The 20,195-nt window shown below is 47.5% G+C and overlaps 1 protein-coding gene across 1 annotated transcript in view; it reads right to left on the reverse strand.

The window, feature by feature from the left end:
* PDZD9 (PDZ domain containing 9) overlaps positions 1 to 20,195 on the reverse strand; it is a 243,244-nt gene that overhangs the window by 109,113 nt on the left and 113,936 nt on the right. Inside the window, exon 2 of the mRNA XM_085630212.1 lies at positions 16,357 to 16,524. Coding sequence (XP_085486338.1) covers positions 16,357 to 16,524 — 168 coding nt within the window. The remainder of the gene's footprint in view (positions 1 to 16,356; positions 16,525 to 20,195) is intronic.

Here is a 20,195-nt window from a genome sequence, read left to right on the forward strand (position 1 = left end):
AGTCCCTTGTAAAATTCTGCCCAGTGCCAGTTGGCACCGTGTAAATTGTGTGAATATTATCTAATGTGTTTTGGTATAATACAAAGGCTATTTTTATATGTAACCTTGTGTGGAGTTTCCTTTGTGGTGGGCCTTGGGTGTTGTTGCTGGGTGCGCGCGCAAACGCTTTACACATTGCCTCCGGGATAAGCCTGACTGCTCGTGCCAAGCTACCAAGGGGCCAAATTCAGGGTGTGTGGTGACGGGTGGGGGGCGGGCTGCTTCATTTTAAAACATCTAAAGGCACCTGCTGCACATATTTTTGTGTGCCCACCAGGAGTGAAAAGTTTGGGAACCACTGGTATGGGAGATGCTATAAAACAAATGAAATACATGTGACAGAGGAATGAGAGGCATCGTTGAAGGGTGATATTAAGGGAATCATTGAGGAATCCCAACAAAGATTGTTGTATGCTGGTGCATTGTAAGATTGTCATTTACTATTCCTTAAAAGCTAATAAAAGTCAATATATAATGATACATGTGTTGTAGAATGCAGCATTGATTCCTAATTTTCTTGGGGGGAGAGGCCACTCACTGCACTTAGGAGCCTTGTACTGTGAAAGAAAACTAACTATTTAAAAGTTAATCACCGAGAATCAGCACCAACCTTCCCACTACATGTTCCCGTTTTTGGCAAACTCTTCCAATATAAAATACTAAATTCATTAGTAATTAGAGTTTGTTTTTGTGTGCCCATGTGTTTATTTTTTTCGAATTACTCTTGTACTGTTTACATCATACTAATAATGAAACACATTGGCACACGCCTGTTTGTCCTAGACTGGAATCCCAGGTAATTGTTTGGTATTTTTTTCTTTTGGGGTCTCTAGACAGGTCCCATTCATAGTTTGTGATTCTTCAAGAGTTTGCTGACTATCTTGTCTTCAGTTGCAGGTTTCCAGTCAGTAAGGTATTTGGATAGGAGTGGTCAGGTGCGAGTACCCACAAAGACAAGGTAATTCTGTGTACGTTCCTCATTGGGTTGGGGGTTGCTGGGTAAATAGAATCACAATCTGCACCCCTTTTCTTTTGCAGGTTTGGGAGACCGTACTACGAATACAATTGCACAGGCAGACGGGAGTACAGGCAGAACAAACAGGTAATTGTTTGCTAGAGTTAAAGTAGTGCATCTTCTGTTGCAGGTTTCGCAGCCAGAACCCCATACATTCACACAGGCGTACGTGAGTTCAAGCAGAAGAGGTAATTGTTTGGTAGAGTTAAACTGTGGTGCATCTTCATCCTTGTAGTATAATATACTTACCCATGTTTTCTTTTGTTGCAGGCTTCGCAGCCAGAACCCCATACATTCACACAGGCGTACGTGAGTTCAAGCAGAAGAGGTAATTGTTTGGTAGAGTTAAACTGTGGTGCATCTTCATCCTTGTAGTATAATATACTTACCCATGTTTTCTTCTGTTGCAGGCTTCGCAGCCAGAACCCCATACATTCACACAGGCGTACGTGAGTTCAAGCAGAAGAGGTAATTGTTTGGTAGAGTTAAACTGTGGTGCATCTTCATCCTTGTAGTATAATATGCTTACCCATGTTTTCTTCTGTTGCAGGGTTCGCAGCCAGAACCCCATACATTCAGACAGGCGTACGTGAGTTCAAGCACAAGAGGTAATTGTTTGGTAGAGTTAAACTGTGGTGCATCTTCATCCTTGTAGTATAATATACTTACCCATGTTTTCTTCTGTTGCAGGCTTCGCAGCCAGAACCCCATACATTCACACAGGCGTACGTGAGTTCAAGCAGAAGAGGTAATTGTTTGGTAGAGTTAAACTGTGGTGCATCTTCATCATTATAGTATAATATACTTACCCATGTTTTCTTTTGTTGCAGGCTTCGCAGCCAGAACCCCATACATTCACACAGGCGTACGTGAGTTCAAGCAGAAGAGGTAATTGTTTGGTAGAGTTAAACTGTGGTGCATCTTCATCCTTGTAGTATAATATACTTACCCATGTTTTCTTCTGTTGCAGGCTTCGCAGCCAGAACCCCATACATTCACACAGGCGTACGTGAGTTGAAGCAGAAGAGGTAATTGTTTGGTAGAGTTAAACTGTGGTGCATCTTCATCATTATAGTATAATATACTTACCCATGTTTTCTTTTGTTGCAGGCTTCGCAGCCAGAACCCCATACATTCACACAGGCGTACGTGAGTTCAAGCAGAAGAGGTAATTGTTTGGTAGAGTTAAACTGTGGTGCATCTTCATCCTTGTAGTATAATATACTTACCCATGTTTTCTTCTGTTGCAGGCTTCGCAGCCAGAACCCCATACATTCACACAGGCGTACGTGAGTTCAAGCAGAAGAGGTAATTGTTTGGTAGAGTTAAACTGTGGTGCATCTTCATCCTTGTAGTATAATATGCTTACCCATGTTTTCTTCTGTTGCAGGCTTCGCAGCCAGAACCCCATACATTCAGACAGGCGTACGTGAGTTCAAGCAGAAGAGGTAATTGTTTGGTAGAGTTAAACTGTGGTGCATCTTCATCCTTGTAGTATAATATACTTACCCATGTTTTCTTCTGTTGCAGGCTTCGCAGCCAGAACCCCATACATTCACACAGGCGTACGTGAGTTCAAGCAGAAGAGGTAATTGTTTGGTAGAGTTAAACCGTGGTGCATCTTCATCATTGTAGTATAATATACTTACCCATGTTTTCTTCTGTTGCAGGCTTCGCAGCCAGAACCCCATACATTCACACAGGCGTACGTGAGTTCAAGCAGAAGAGGTAATTGTTTGGTAGAGTTACACTGTGGTGCATCTTGAACATTGTAGTACAAAGGATTGCATTCATGAGCTAGGCGTCAACGTAAGCCATGTTCCCTTTTCTTGCAGGCTTTGTGGCACAGCAGGTTCAAACCGGCGGGCACGGAAATGTTCAAGCGCAAAGCTGTCACTTTGGGAGAGTGCAATGCTTCACCACAAAGGAAGAAATATTGCCTTGTATTCAAGGGAGAGTGGATGAAGGAAATTGTGGAGGCTGAGACGCAGAAATCATGGAGCAAGATTTGCGTGCAACTCGGGGAACTTTTCCAATACAGTCCAGACGTGGGCTTGATTTGCAAAGCATGTGCCAAAGCCAAGATTGTTGGGGACTTTTCCACAGGGAAGAAATGGAGTGATGGCTGGAACCTGGATTACATGAAACGCCATCTACTTAGCAAAGTACACAAGTCTGCCATGGTGATCTTGAGAAACAGAAGTGCTGCTGCCAGGTTTGGTTTTGGAGTGCGGGCAATGCTGACAGAAACTGCCACTGACAAAGCAAATAGAATGGAAGTAGTTGAACGCCAAAGATCTGTGCCTGAAGAGATAAAGATTCTCATCGACAACGTGTTGCTGGCAGTCAAGATGAATACTTCAATGTTATCTGTACAAGACATCCATGACCACCTAGCTTTGTATGTCAAGATACCAGATAGCGGGAGGAGCAAGAACTATGCCTTTGAGTTCCTTGAGGCCATCAATAGCGTGATACACTGTGAAGCTATGGCAGAACTTCGTAACGCTTTGTATCACACATTGATAATTGATGAGAGCACTGATATTTCTGTTTCAAAAATGCTCATCCTGTACTTCAAGTTCCGACCAGTAACATCAACAGAGCACAAAACACAGTTTGGGGGCATAGTGAAGCTGACTAGTTGTAATGCTGAGGCTATCACTACTGCTGTGAAAGATTTCTACACTGTCAATGAACTGGACCTTATGAAAATGGTCATGTTCACATCTGATGGTGCGTCCGTGATGCTGGGTAAGAATAATGGTGTTGCTACTCGCCTTAAACTATCCATACCTCATCTAGTTGGGCAGCATTGTGTCGCCCATCGAGAAGATTTGGGAGTTGATGATGCCTGGAAAAGGGTTCCAATGGTTAAAGAGATGGAGACATTATTGAGGACTGTCTACACTGTGTTCTCCAGATCTCCTGCAAGGAAGTCCAAGCTTGATGAAATTGCATCGGTCACTGAATGTGAAGTGGTCTCTTTTCGACCACTGAATGAAGTCAGGTGGCTTTCAAGGCATTTTGCTGTTGGTGCACTAATTCGTAATTACGAGGCTGTTCTTAAGTACTTTGAGCATGAGAAAGTTGAGGAGAATGATCCAGTTGCTAAATATTGTTATAAAAAGCTATCAAACTCCAACTACCATATTTCACTTGCAGTACTTAATGACATTCTACGTGAATTTGCATCTTTGTGCAAACTATTCCAAAAAAGTTCTCTGACTACTATTGAAACTGTACAGTATGCAAGTGCAAAGATTGGCCAAGTTAAGCAACAGTATTTGGGGGACACTGTCTTTTGGAGCAGCATTGTAAGAGATCTGATGGTGTTGTACAAGGAAAGGCAAGAGTTTGACAGTGGGCCTATTTTGTCTTTTGTTTCCCTTCTTTGTGAGCACATGCAAAAAAGGTTCCCTGAAGATGAGCTGAAAGAATGGGCAAGTTTTGAAATCCAGGCAATGGCCGCACAATCACATTTTGATTTTGGGACTGAGAATATACAAAGACTTGTAGAAAAGTATAAAAATGTCTTGGTCCTGGGTGATTGCAAAACAAAAGATGTTGTTCGACAATAGACAAGAGACTATAAATATGTGGTGGCAGAACATGTAAAGGGTGGGTTATTTACCACCTTTCAAGACATGGTGAATTTCACTGTACGCATGCTGCTCAGTATAGTGTGGTGGCTCAGCTTGTTGATGTCTGCGCAACGTTTCAAGCATCTAGTGCAGATTGTGAACGAGGATTCAGCCTCATGAATACTATCAAGAGTAAGTTGAGGAATAGACTAGAGCAGAAGCATTTGGATATGCTGATGAGGACAAAGGCCTACCTCCTGAACGGGAAAGTTGACCTAGATCGAGTTTATCACCACTGGAAAAATGCCAAAGATCGCCGTGAGAAGCAACCCTGACACCCCTCTAGTGATGCCACTTGACATGTCTCCCTTATTGTTTGTATGTGATATTGTATAGGCTCCCAACATTTCCCCACCCAATTAACAGTGCTCACGGTAACAATATTTATTAAAATCATATGATGGTACCACCGTTTAAGTCTTGTGCTTTTCTAAACTTGAAGTGTACTTGCCTGTGTAACCAATTCCTGTCATGGCGTGTTTATCCAATTTGGAAACTGCCCTTAAGACACTTATTGTGGCACTGTATGTGTGAAAATGCACCATCTTTTCACTTTTTAAAGTAAACGTTCTGAATGACATTTGGCGCCGCGCACACACGCAGTCTTGTTCCTGGCGCACATAGCCATGGTTGCAGCGCACAGAGACCCTCCACTGCCGCACACAGAGGAAAGAAATTAGAGGGAACATTGGTCTGCAGTGCCCAGGACAGCCAGGAGTCGTCTAATGCTATGACCGTGTTCAGGGCCGGTATGAATCCTGCCTGGTCTGGGGAAATCAGTTTAGGCATGAGGGGCAGTAAACTGGCCACCAGTAGCTTAATATTTTATATGCTATATTTAATATTGACAGTGGTCTGTAGGCTGCACGATCATCAGCCAGTATCCCCGGCTTCAGGACAGATATTATGATCGCTTCTCTAGTTGTGGCCGGCAGGAACCCTGTGGCCTTGGCTGCAGTATATAAGGCAGCTAGTCTAGGTGCAGCATGCATTTTGCACCACGGCCTCCACGTACAGGAAACCAGGATCTTGGTGCACACCGGGACTAGAGGCCGGAACTCCACCTCTGCTCTCCTGGGCCTCAGGTACAGGGGGCACCACCGACTCGCCTCAGCTCCGGGGGTTTCTCTCTCTCAGGCCCCTTCCGCAGTCTGGCTTGCACAGCTCCTTGCCACCGTCTCTCCGCGCAGGCACCTCAGGCATCAGGAAGCAATCTGGCAGGGCTGCGCCATCTCCCGCAAGTTCAGTGATAGACTTGCCAAGTCAGAGGACCGGAGGGCCCAGACCAGCTCGCCACCAGGCACCCCAGGCCACCAGCTCAGCATGTGGCTTCTGCAGCGGGTCCGTCATCCCTCTGGATCACCACAGTGCTTAGTCACCGCCATCTTAAGCCACGGCCTCACGGCTCTGCCAGTCAATCACTCACAGTTGATCTTTTCTGCTGTAGTGATGGTCGGCAGCAGAGGTGCAAGCTTATCCTCAGGGGGTAGTTAGGCCCGAGTTGGGTGTGATACTGTAGGATGGCACTGGATGGGTGTTAGACCTGTCAGCCCTTTGGGTGGTCCCTCCTCATCATTATTTATTTTGTCCCACTTTTGCCTCAAACCCTGTTAGTATTTTTTCCTTTTTGGGAACCACCAGACTTTTTAGTATTGATGCAGATTCAGAGAGCCATTTTATCTACCCCTGGAACTTCGGTCTGAGGGCCTGGAGCACAAAATGGTGGCCACCTGTGACATCATCAGAACCCACTGGAACCTACCAGCACCTTCCAGAACATTCCAGAACCCTGTGACAGTTGGAGGCGGTTTAGAATGTTGGGAAGCTAAGCCAGAGTTGACAGTTGGAGCTGGCAGTTGGCACCTGACTGGTGAAGAGAGAGGAGCAGAAACCTGAAGGAGGAAGGAGTGAGGCAGCAGGGGTGGAAACTTGTGCCTGGAGTGGGGTCCATAAACCCACCCTTGATACTAGTCCCTACTGACTGAGCCCAGCCTGGAGCCCTGTGTGGGACAAAGCAAGAAAAACCATCTTAAGGACCTGGACAGCAGGAACAGGCCTTAGAAGTAAAGAAAAGCAAGAATCTGACCTGTTTATTGGTTTCCCTGGAATCCAACGTCGAGAAGCCTGAGACCGGGAGCCCGAGGTGGAGAAGCGGCGCTGACTGGAAAGCAGACGTCGTACCCGGAGCCGCCAGAGGTCGAGAGAGGGCGCCGACGGAGGTCGTGGAGAGTACCAGAGGTCGAGGAGGAAGTCACCCGAGGTCGAGTGAGCGGCGTCGACGGGGGAGTGAAGTCCGCCCTCCGGAGTCGCCGGAGACCGAGGTGAAGCGTGCCGGAGGTCGGGAGTGGAGATCGCACTCCGGAGTCGCCGGAACCTGAAGAGAATCGTGCCGGAGGTCGGGAGTGGAGGTCGCACTCCGGAGCCGGCGGAAGTCGACATCGAGCCAAGACAGCCCGACGTCATCGAACCGGAGGTCGACATCGAGCCGAGGCCGCCGACATCGAACCGGAGCTGCCCGAAGTCGACATCGAGCCAAGACAGCCCGACGTCATCGAACCGGAGGTCGACATCGAGCCGAGGCCGCCGACATCGAACCGGAACCGCCTACCGGCGTCGACACGACTCCAGCGGCGTCGGAGCTTCATAAAAAGGGCAGTAAGTGGAATAGAGGGCGCCTAAGGCCCTGTGGAGCCCTGAGAGACTAACCTAGGGTGCTGGAACCAGCTTGATTGTGCCAGGGGTGAGCTGAGACTAATACAGAGGGGTTGTGTAGTGTGGGAGAGCCAGATCTCTAGATTCCCCCTTTATCTACCTCAGTTTAGGCCTCAGCCTTGCCCAAGCCAGGGAGTATACCTCTCAGGCCATCCAAATCTTTACAAGCTGGGATTGGGTCAAATCATCCCATAGTACCTCAGGAATGTGAACTGATTTACAAATGTCACTGTTGGCTTTTATTATTTATTGAGAGCACTGTATTTATTGTATTTATCCTATTTATTGCCTCACAGTATTTATTGTTTCACAATATTTATTGTCGTACAGTATTTATTGCCTCATAATATTTAATTGCCTGTAATGTAATGCACTTATATCTATGCCTTGATTATTTATGATCTACCTTATTTATTGAATTGTTAAGACAGTATTTATTTGACGTACACTTCCACAGAAAAAGCCTTGTGTACTGTGATTGTATTATTATTTATTTAATCAGCAACTAAGAGAAAAGAAGATAAAGAGATATATTTTCAGTATAATTTTTAAGGTGTAGTGTTGTTTTTGGAACGGATGCACGCATGGTTATTGTGTGGGTATAACGTATGCTTAACACGGTGCCTGACCCCTGACCACTCGAGCCAAGCTACCACTGTGTATGTCTGGAAGGACCCCGTTACCACCACCCTTTCCGGTGTGGGAGTGGGGTTTTTCTAACATAATTGGTGTTCAGCGGCGGGATTGAGCTGTGCCTACGTATACTCGACAATAACTGTGGGTAGTCCATAGGCCTACACCTGGAGTTTTCTCAAAGCGTCCTTCCTAATTGTGAGTTTTTGTTTTTCCAAATTTACTCTGGTGGTGGGAGGAGGTATTATATAAGGTACCCCCCTGCATAGCTTCTGCAAATAACTGTCCTCTGACCTGAGTGGGCAAAATGGAGTTTGTGCTAGAAGACCTAGAAACGTACACTGTGGCCCAACTCAGGGAGTTTTGTCAGCGGGAGGGGGTGTATTGTCCCCCAGGAGCAAAGAAGGGTGCACTCCAAACCAGCTTAAGGGCTTGGGGGGAGGCACGACGAGAAAGCAAGGCTGAGGAGGAGGACAGGGATAGAGAGCCCGACAGTGAGGGAGCTGGTTTGTACCAACCTGAGGTGGGGAACCTAGTAGCGGGGCCCAGAACCATTTCCAGGAAGGGCAGCACTGTCTCTAGCGGTGGCTTATCTGAAGTGGAGTTAACAGACCGGAGGGAGAAAAGACAGCTCACATGGGACTTAGCAAGGCTGGAGAAAGAGAAGGAGGAACAGAGGATGGCTCATGAGCTAAGGCTGAAAGAGATAGATCTTCAGATCCTACGAGTCGGGGCACACACTGTTCCTAATGGTGGCAGCAAAGACCAAGAAAGAGAGTTCACTAGGGAACCCAAACCCTACCTGCCAAAGGACATAGTAGCTAGCTATGGAGTGGGCGACGATATTGCCAAGTGGCTAGCGGCCTATGAGGTCTCGTTAAGGGCCCATGGGGTTCCAGAGAAGTACTGGGGAGCGGGATTGTACAAGTACATGCCTCCAGCTGGTAGGGATGCATTATTGGCCCTAGAGGAGGATGAGCAGACCCACTACCCCACCATGAAGGTGGCGCTCATAAGAAAGTTTGGACTAACACCCGAAAAGTACAGACAGAAGTTCCAGGGTAGTCACAAACTGGGCACACAGAATTGGGTGGACTTCCTGGACTATGCAAAGAAGGCACTAGAGGGTTGGATTCAGGGCAGTGAAGTGAGGAACTACGAGGGGTTGTTTGATTTAGTACTGAAGGAACACCTGCTCGAAAAATGTTTCCCTGAACTGCGTCAACACCTGGTGGATAGCAAGCTGACCAATCCCCAGAAGCTTGCTGAGGAGGCGGACATTTGGGCTAGTACCCGGGTGTCCACAAGGGGGACTGGAGGGGATACTCAAAAGGCCGGACAGGGCGCCCCCCAGAAGAAAGAGGGAGGGGAAAAGAAAAAGGAGTTCTCCAAAGGCCCCCAAAATAACTTCCAAGGGAAGGGAACAGGATTCACCCCTAGGGCTAACCCACCCAGAAACCCTAATCCTGGCCAGAGTCAGCAGCCAAGGGTTGTCCATTGCTACGAGTGCGGTGGCGTTGGACACTACAAGGGAGATGCGAAGTGCCCGAAACAACCACCCCCTCCCATTGGAGGAAAGACCCCCGGAGTAGCTAGTGTAGTGCTCGGGGAGGAGATGCCCTTAATTAAGGGAAGGGAGTGGGCGGGTGTCACTTTAGTGTCCCTGGGAGAACGGGAGATGGTTCCTAAGATCCAGGTGCCCGCAAATACCGTAAAGTATGGGCAGTGGGTCACCATCAACGGCCAAAGAGGGGAGGCTCTGAGAGACACAGGAGCCAGTATGACTATGGTACGTAGCCAACTGGTGTCTCCAGAGCAGGTAATTCCCGATGTACTCCACCCAGCCGCGATGGCTGACGGCAGAACAGGCCACTATCCGGTGGCCGAGGTTCCCTTTGAATGGGAGGGGGTTGCAGGTTCACTTCGAGTTGCCGTAAGCCCTGCCGTGCCAGTCGATTGTCTACTGGGGAATGACATGGAGCACAATGCTTGGAAGGAGGTGGAATACCGGACTCATACTGAGATGCTGGGTACACCTGACTGGGCCTGTGTGAGCACAAGGTCCGCGACTACCCGGAGAGGGAGTTTGTTTCGGCTGGAGCCTGGAACAAAGGCCCAGCCAGCTGCCAGTCAAGGGAAGAACCGAGGACAGGAGGAGCCTGCCTCGGCGTCCACATCCCGTAGGACGGATAGGCCACCGGAGGTGGTGGACCAGGAGTCTGCGGTGGGGGATGTCACCGAACTGGAGGACCTACCCATCCCGGCCGAGTGGCACGTGGAGGGAGGCCCGTCCAGGGAGGAATTCTGCCAGGGCCAGAGGGAGTGCCCTACCCTTGAGGGGCTGAGGCGACAGGCCGCAGCCCAGGCAGCAGGGAACGTTGAAGGGAACTACAGTGTTTACTGGGAGGATGGCCTCCTCTACAGTGAACCCAAGGCACCCCTACATGGATCGTCACGAGCCTTGGTAGTCCCTCAACGTTATCGAGCCTTCCTTCTGGAGTTGGCTCACGAGATCCCCTTGGCAGGACACCTGGGGCAAGACAAGACCTTCGCCCGTCTTGTCCCACACTTTTATTGGCCTCAAATGAAAGTGTCGTCCGATACCTACTGCCGGACATGTGTGTCTTGCCAAGCCAGTGGGAAAACAGGGGTGAAGCTGAAAGCTCCCCTGGAACCACTTCCTGTCGTTAGCACCCCCTTTGAAAGGGTGGGCATCGACATTGTGGGTCCGTTAGATCCGCCTACTACAGCTGGTCACAGGTTTATCCTGGTTCTGGTGGATCATGCCACACGGTACCCAGAGGCAATACCTCTGAGGACCATAACAGCACCTGTTGTGGCTAGGGCCCTGATGGGAATCTTTACCCGAGTGGGTTTTCCCAAGGAAGTTGTGTCCGACAGGGGGACCAACTTCATGTCAGCGTACATGCGGGCCATGTGGAAGGAGTGTGGAGTGACCTACCGGTTCACAACTCCTTACCACCCCCAGACCAATGGTCTGGTGGAGAGGTTTAACAAAACCTTGAAAGGCATGATCAGAAGTCTGCCTGAAAGCCTGCGGAGGAAATGGGACGTCCTCCTACCCTGTCTACTCTTTTCCTACAGGGAAGTGCCACAGAAGGGAGTGGGCTTCAGCCCCTTCGAGCTTTTGTACGGGCACCCTGTACGTGGACCTCTCAACCTGGTGAGAGACGGATGGGAAAGAACTCCCAGAAAGCTTCCCCAGGACGTGGTGAGCTACATGCTGGCCTTCCGAAGCCAAATGGCTAAGTTGTGGAAGCAAGCTTCTGACAACTTGGAGGCCAGCCAAGCAGTAATGAAGGCGTGGTATGACCACAACGCTCACCCGGTGGAGTTGGAGCCTGGCCAGAAGGTGTGGGTGATCGAACCAGGAGAGCTTAGCGCCCTCCAGGATCGCTGGTCAGGACCCTTTGAGGTGTTGGAGAAGAAGGGTAAGGCTACCTACTTGGTGGATCTTAAGACCCCTCGTCAGCCCCTACGGGTGCTGCACGCCAACCGCCTCAAACCCCACCACGAGAGGCCCGAAGTCATCTTGACGATGGTGACTGACGGAGCAGAGGACGCGGAAAGCGAGCCTCTCCCCGATTTGTTTGCGTCTCAAGAGAAGGATGGGTCGGTGGAGGGAGTGATTCTCTCCCCATCTCTAACTCCTGAACAGCAGGAGGACTGCCGCCAGGTCCTGGGACAGTACTCTTCGTTGTTCTCCCTTGTTCCGGGTAGGACTCACCTGTGCGTCCATGACGTGGACACAGGAGACAGCCCACCTGTGAAGTCCAAGATCTACCGGATGTCAGACAAGGTGAAGGCCAGCATTAACGGTGAAGTCACTAAGATGCTGGAGCTAGGAGTGATCGAACCTTCTAGCAGCCCCTGGTCCAGTCCGGTGGTACTAGTACCGAAAGCTGCACCACCGGGTGGCCAACCGGAACTGAGGTTCTGTGTGGACTACCGGGGACTGAATTCAGTAACCAAAACTGATGCTCATCCGATCCCTAGGGCGGATGAATTGATTGACCGGCTGGGAGCTGCCCAATATCTAAGTACCTTTGACCTTTCTTCTGGGTACTGGCAGATCTCTTTGACTGATGGAGCAAGGGAAAGGTCAGCCTTCTCCACGCCCAATGGCCACTACCAGTTCTGTGTGATGCCCTTTGGGCTCAAGAACGCACCTGCCACGTTTCAGCGCCTGGTAAACCAGATCCTCACCAGAATGGAGAGTTTCTCTGCTGCTTATCTGGATGACATAGCCGTCTTCAGTAACAGCTGGGAGGATCACTTGCGTCACCTGCAAGCTGTTCTCCAGGCCCTGAGACAAGCTGGATTGACGATCAAGGCCAGCAAGTGCCAGATCGGGCAGGGGTCGGTAGTGTACCTTGGACACTTGGTGGGTAGGGGAGCGGTGCAACCCCTCCAGGCGAAGATCGAGGCCATCATGGCTTGGGAACCCCCCAAGACACAGACTGAGGTCCGAGCTTTTCTGGGCCTCACGGGATACTACCGCCGCTTCGTGAAGGGGTACGGTACCATCGTGGCCCCCCTCACGGAACTTACGTCCAAGAAACAACCTCGACGGGTAGTCTGGACGGAGGCTTGTCAGCAGGCCTTCGTCAAGCTGAAGAAAGCCATGTGCGAGGCCCCGGTCTTAAGGGCCCCAGACTTTTCCAAGAAGTTCATTGTCCAGACAGATGCATCAGAACATGGCATTGGGGCAGTGTTATCGCAACTCAATGAAGAGGGTCTGGATCAACCCGTGGTCTTCCTATCCCGGAGACTACTTCCCAGGGAACAGAAGTGGAGTGCAATAGAGCGTGAAGCCTTTGCAGTGGTATGGGCTCTGAAGAAGGTGCGGCCATACCTGTTTGGCTCGCACTTCCTGGTTCAGACCGACCACAGACCCCTTCGTTGGCTGATGCAGATGAAGGGGGAGAATCCCAAGTTGTTGAGGTGGTCTATTTCCCTACAGGGAATGGACTTTCAGGTGGAACATCGGCCTGGAGTGGACCACGCCAATGCAGACGGTCTCTCAAGGTATTTCCGCCTTAGTGATGAGAACTCCCAAGGGGTTGGGTAGCTCTCCCCACTTTCAGCTGGGGGGGACGCGTGTTAGACCTGTCAGCCCTTTGGGTGGTCCCTCCTCATCATTATTTATTTTGTCCCACTTTTGCCTCAAACCCTGTTAGTATTTTTTCCTTTTTGGGAACCACCAGACTTTTTAGTATTGATGCAGATTCAGGGAGCCATTTTATCTACCCCTGGAACTTCTGTCTGAGGGCCTGGAGCACAAAATGGTGGCCACCTGTGACATCATCAGAACCCACTGGAACCTACCAGCACCTTCCAGAACATTCCAGAACCCTGTGACAGTTGGAGGCGGTTTGGAATGTTGGGAAGCTAAGCCAGAGTTGACAGTTGGAGCTGGCAGTTGGCACCTGACTGGTGAAGAGAGAGGAGCAGAAACCTGAAGGAGGAAGGAGTGAGGCAGCAGGGGTGGAAACTTGTGCCTGGAGTGGGGTCCATAAACCCACCCTTGATACTAGTCCCTACTGACTGAGCCCAGCCTGGAGCCCTGTGTGGGACAAAGCAAGAAAAACCATCTTAAGGGCCTGGACAGCAGGAACAGGCCTTAGAAGTAAAGAAAAGCAAGAATCTGACCTGTTTATTGGTTTCCCTGGAATCCGACGTCGAGAAGCCTGAGACCGGGAGCCCGAGGTGGAGAAGCGGCGCTGACTGGAAAGCAGACGTCGTACCCGGAGCCGCCAGAGGTCGAGAGAGGGCGCCGACGGAGGTCGTGGAGAGTACCAGAAGTCGAGGAGGAAGTCACCCGAGGTCGAGTGAGCGGCGTCGACGGGGGAGTGAAGTCCGCCCTCCGGAGTCGCCGGAGACCGAGGTGAAGCGTGCCGGAGGTCGGGAGTGGAGATCGCACTCCGGAGTCGCCGGAACCTGAAGAGAATCGTGCCGGAGGTCGGGAGTGGAGGTCGCACTCCGGAGCCGGCGGAAGTCGACATCGAGCCAAGACAGCCCGACGTCATCGAACCGGAGGTCGACAACGAGCCGAGGCCGCCGACATCGAACCGGAGCTGCCCGAAGTCGACATCGAGCCAAGACAGCCCGACGTCATCGAACCGGAGGTCGACATCGAGCCGAGGCCGCCGACATCGAACCGGAACCGCCTACCGGCGTCGACACGACTCCAGCGGCGTCGGAGCTTCATAAAAAGGGCAGTAAGTGGAATAGAGGGCGCCTAAGGCCCTGTGGAGCCCTGAGAGACTAACCTAGGGTGCTGGAACCAGCTTGATTGTGCCAGGGGTGAGCTGAGACTAATACAGAGGGGTTGTGTAGTGTGGGAGAGCCAGATCTCTAGATTCCCCCTTTATCTACCTCAGTTTAGGCCTCAGCCTTGCCCAAGCCAGGGAGTATACCCCTCAGGCCATCCAAATCTTTACAAGCTGGGATTGGGTCAAATCATCCCATAGTACCTCAGGAATGTGAACTGATTTACAAATGTCACTGTTGGCTTTTATTATTTATTGAGAGCACTGTATTTATTGTATTTATCCTATTTATTGCCTCACAGTATTTATTGTTTCACAATATTTATTGTCGTACAGTATTTATTGCCTCATAATATTTAATTGCCTGTAATGTAATGCACTTATATCTATGCCTTGATTATTTATGATCTACCTTATTTATTGAATTGTTAAGACAGTATTTATTTGACGTACCCTTCCACAGAAAAAGCCTTGTGTACTGTGATTGTATTATTATTTATTTAATCAGCAACTAAGAGAAAAGAAGATAAAGAGATATATTTTCAGTATAATTTTTAAGGTGTAGTGTCGTTTTTGGAACGGATGCACGCATGGTTATTGTGTGGGTATAACGTATGCTTAACACGGTGCCTGACCCCTGACCACTCGAGCCAAGCTACCACTGTGTATGTCTGGAAGGACCCCGTTACCACCACCCTTTCCGGTGTGGGAGTGGGGTTTTTCTAACAATGGGGATCAGCCGAGTGGAGCTCCGAGCAAAGCTGCTCACTTCATCGGTGTTCTGCCACGCACCCCTGGTTTCTAGTATGAACTACAATGAGCTAGTTGTCATGACTGGGATAGAAGGAAAATACCAACCATCATTGTGGTTTTGATATTTTTGTATTTTTTTCTATTTAGATTGTAGGTTTATGTAGGGCTTGTACAGGTAGAGTTCACCTTCGGTTTTGATTTTCAGATGGCATTTCTCACTTGGGATGTTGATACACAGATCCTGCAAATGTAGTGAGCAGAACACAGCAAACACATATGTGAAACTGCTATCACAATCTGAATCAGGGTCACCGTTAAAAACTTGCTAATGATGAACAATAGGTTGTCGAGAGCTATGAAGGGTGTGCTTGCTGAAGCTATTCTGAAAATATAAAACACAAGACGCATTATTAACGATCACTTAACAGGTAAATATAACTACTGGTTGCATAAACTGCTTACCATTAAACAAAATCCAATTCAAGAAAAGAAGGATGACTGTTGAGATAGTATAGTTTATATGAGGCACATTCTAGGGACCAGAAAATGCGATCGGTCTTTTACTTATTTTTTTGCTCTGGGCAATTCATAATTAGGCATGGGCACCATATTCTTCAACGTGGGAGAGCCGGGAAATAAAATTGTCTGATGGCTGCACAAGTGGTTACCTGTAGATGTGAGAATCCTCAAAGTGCACCTAACAGGACTAGGTTAACAAAACTGTTGCACATTCACAGTTGAACTTTTAAAAAAGAAACATGACATAGACATTGGATCAACCCACAGTAATTGATGTAATCAAAACGAACAACATATGTCAGATATTGAAATCAATATTTAATACAACCACAAAAAATCTCTAAAAACATTGTAATTCAAACCTTATCTATATAACTGTATCTCATAAAACATTTGCAAACAGGACACAGTATTAATATCACCTTTGAGTAAAGAGCAACCATGATAACGAGAGATCCCTGTGAAGCACTTCTTCACCCGAGGTTTGGCTAGAAAACTATTAATCATTTGAGATACTATGTAAAACAAATTTAGACTTGGAACTTTGTAGTAGCCATCTTATTTTTTTTATTTTTATGTTGTACTTTAAAAAAGAAAAAATCTATTGAGGACTTTATTACAGAAAGTAATACCAACTGATTCACCTTTCTAATCGGTTATAACACAGGAAATTATTGATTATGAAAATATTGAGCTTTATTTAAGAATGTCCAACTCTAATGTAACTAGTTCCTTCCAGGTTAATTACCTGGCTTAAGTCGTCCATTTCTAGCAGCAGCACCTTTGTCAATAATTTTTACAATCTGGAGGTATGGTCCATTTTGAATAAGAGCTACTCCCAAGCCTTCAGCATCCAAATAAAGATGAGTCTTTAAAGTTGTACTAAGCGTGTGCTCAGAAGACACTTGATGCGGTCCTTGAATAGGAAAATGAAAATTAAAAAGCTGTAGTCTCTGAAAATAATATTTCTCTAAGTACCATTAAAGGTACATACATGTGTTGTGGTAAAAGTTATACATTTACTTTTTACTTTACAGTATATTTACAAACATTATTAAGACTATATTTTGATAGAGGAGGTTACAGATGGTAATTGAGATAGGCTGATTCTTAGAAGAGGATCTATATGTTGCCAATTATCAATCCTCAGTTATAAATCACTCAAAACTTAACATAGGAAAAAAAACTTAAAAGAAAGAGGAAAAAGTAAATGTAGAAGACAGCCTTTGGGTATTCAGATTTAATGGACTCATCGTTGTTTCATCAGAACAGTGCAACTTCCTTAGCTGACTCCTATGGCGAAGAGCCAACAGCAGACCTTGATGAACCATTAGGAGTATGACTGCTGAGGAGTAAAGAATCGAGCTCACTTGTCCAGAGCAGGCAGCCACTGCTCTTGAACCACAACCTGTGCATTTCTAACACTTTATCAGAGCTTTACTTAACATACTGATCCATCTACACTCTTCTGGTCATGCTCAACTTCAAAATAATCCCATAACATATGTAATACACACTCAAACATCTCCTCAGCCCTCAAATCTCAGAAATTTTACAAACTCTTATTATTCAAACTATTGTGCCACAAAGCTACCTCAACAGTTGAGGCCAATTATAACAAATTATCAACTTATAACAGCATGCAGCACATGGAGACAAATGAAATACTTCCTGAATATTCCACTCGCATTGCGGTCAGCAATTCACTTCTGAGTCCATGTATGAAAATCAAGGTACTCACCTACCACCTCCCCATTGTGAATACATAAGAAGGATGTTAATATTGAAGTTAACTTCCTTTTTCAGTATGTAACACATAAATTCATTCTTCCTGGTCATCCAACAAAGATTTTCTTACTCAATTGATGCAATTACAATGGAAAATGTTTAGATCATTAGCTCTTGAGGATACCATTCCTTCAATCCAAAGTCAACCAACAAACATTATTTGGCCATACGATAAGAATGATGCACATCAGTATTCCCAAGCCAGTCTCACACTTTTTATCTCGATTTGACATACACAAAATCATGATATCTAACCACCAAAAACCAAAACATTCTACATTAAACTACAACATTTGACGTGAGGGAAACTTTCAAATATCCTCTGAAGGAGCTGGTAATTGCATCAATCTATAAAATAAGTTGTCATCCTGTTCTCTACATGCACAACCTTGCCCCATAGCATTGTCTTTGCTCACAAATTCTGCATTTCCACCACTCAGTAAATCACTGTCATTCCTTGTACTATGGCGCAGAACATCTAAACTCCTCCCATCATTCAAAACTTCAAAAATTGTGGGTTACTATCTACAATAAACCTAAACACATCATCTTTACTCTGCCAGTCGTTATACTTTATCGTCACATATTCAAAAATAATGCAGGAAAAATAAATACTGACTACATCTCTCACTTTGCAATCAGTCATCACTCCACCTCCCAACATGCAGGAAATCCATGGAGTACCTACTAATATAATAATAATAATAATAATAAACAAGTTTAAAAAGCGCATGGCTACACTAGCTAGTGGGCCACGCGCTGCGACAAAAAATGACCACAATCAGGGCAGTAAAGTGAAAACAAAGAGAAATTAGATGGGGGGGGGGGGGGATTGGGTTAGAGATGGAAAGAGCCAGGTCTTTAGCTTTTTCCGGAAGATTGTCTCCGAAGACTCCAGCCGGAGACCCGGGGGAGTTTATTCCAGTGTTTGGCTGCTAGAAAGCGAAAGGAGCGACCGCCCATCCTTGCTATTCTGATGGTCGGAATGCTAACCTGCCCCGTCCCACTTGATCTCAATCGGCGAGTCGGAGAGTATGGGGTAAGTAGGTCATGCAGATAGGTGGGCCCTCTTCTCTGTAGGATGCGGTGGCTGACACACAGAACTTTAAAAAGAATTAGTTCCCTTACCGGAAGCCAGTGAAGGGAAGCAAGGGCCTTGTTAGAGGGAGCTCTCCTGGGTAGCATTAGGACAAGACGAGCCGCTGCATTCTGAATGCATTGGAGTCTCTGTACACATTTGATACTTGCTCCCAAATAGAGGGCGTTCCCATAGTCCAAGCGTGACATCACCAGAGCGTGGACCATAGTTTTCCTCGCTGTAACAGGAAGTACATCTAGGGTCTTCCGGAGTCCTCGCAGAACCCCAAAACATTTTCACGCCACCCGCCTGGTGTGGTTCTCGAAGGATAGTTTGGCATCCAACCACATCCCTAGGTTCTTTACCTGATCACTAGGGGAAGGGGTTGGTCCCAATGTCTGAGGCCACCATGCTGAGGACCAGATCGAGGGTGCTTTGCCTATCACTAGTACTTCAGTTTTGTTGCCATTAAGTTTTAGGCACTTGTTAGCCATCCAGGATGCCAGTTCTTGTAGGCACGTCGAGAACTTGATAGCTGCCTTATCGTGAGCTTGAATTAGGGACACCACCAGTTGTGTGTCATCAGCATATGACACAACACTGACGCCAAATTTTCCAATAATCTCTGCCAAGGGGGTGATGTAAATATTAAAGAGGGTGGGGCTGAGTGTGGAGCCCTGTGGGACCTCTTTTTTCAGCTTGATACTTTTGGAGTGGTAGGGTTCCTGAGACACCTGGAAACTACGGACATGTAGGAAGGACCCCAGCCATTCCATGGCTCGACCAGCCAGACCTCCTTTCCTAAGGCGCTGAAGTAATGTTTTATGGGCAACAGTGCTGAGGTCTAATAGGACTAAGGCAACCGTCTGTCCCTCATCTACATGATTGTGGATGATTTCTGTAGATAGGAGCAGTGCCGATTCAGTAGAGTATGTTGCACGAAAGCCCGATTGATTGGGGTGAAGTAAGCTATGTTTACTGATGTAAGCTGTCAATTGGGTGTTAACCACCTTCTCTGCTATTTTGCCAAAGTAAGGCAGCAGTGAGATTGGGCGTAAATTCTCCAGTTGGCGCATGCTAACATTCGGTTTCTTTTTTAAGGGGAGGACGATCGCCTCTTTCCATCTTTTAGGGACTGTTCCTGAGGTAAAAGAGAGTTCGAGGAGGTGTCTGATGTAAGGCTCTAGTACCTCTAGGCTCCCTCTTAGCACCTTAGGGGTCGCAGGGTCTCTAGGTGAGCCTGACTTGATGCTTAAGGCTACATTTTTGAGAGTGTCACATGAGGGGACAACCAATTCACAAAGACATTCCGCCTCAGCTATGTTGGATGTCCCATCACTATCCGAGCACCCGTTTCGTGCTGTGTCAGGGAAGGTAGAGTAAATCTTTCCCACCTTCTCCGCAAAGAAGTTTGCCACCAAATTGCAGGAATCCACTGAGCTGATGTTAGGAACTGTGGTTCTTGCTAGTGACGACATCTCTTTAAAGATAGTGAAGAGTTCCTTCGAAGAGTTCTCAGCTGTCCCGATCCTATCATTATAGTAGGTGGCCCAAGCTTTCCTATTGAGAGAGTAATAGTTTTTAAGACTGGATTTGTATTCAATTTTCCTAAGATCTGAGAAGTTTCTCCTCCATGCTCTTTCAAGGCGCTTACAGGCTGATTTAGCTATTCTAAGCTCACTGCTAAACCATGGTGCGGATTTTAATTGTCTATCAGGCGC

This window comes from Triturus cristatus, chromosome 10 (assembly GCF_964204655.1).
Source record: "Triturus cristatus chromosome 10, aTriCri1.1, whole genome shotgun sequence".
NCBI classification, from domain to species: domain Eukaryota; kingdom Metazoa; phylum Chordata; class Amphibia; order Caudata; family Salamandridae; genus Triturus; species Triturus cristatus.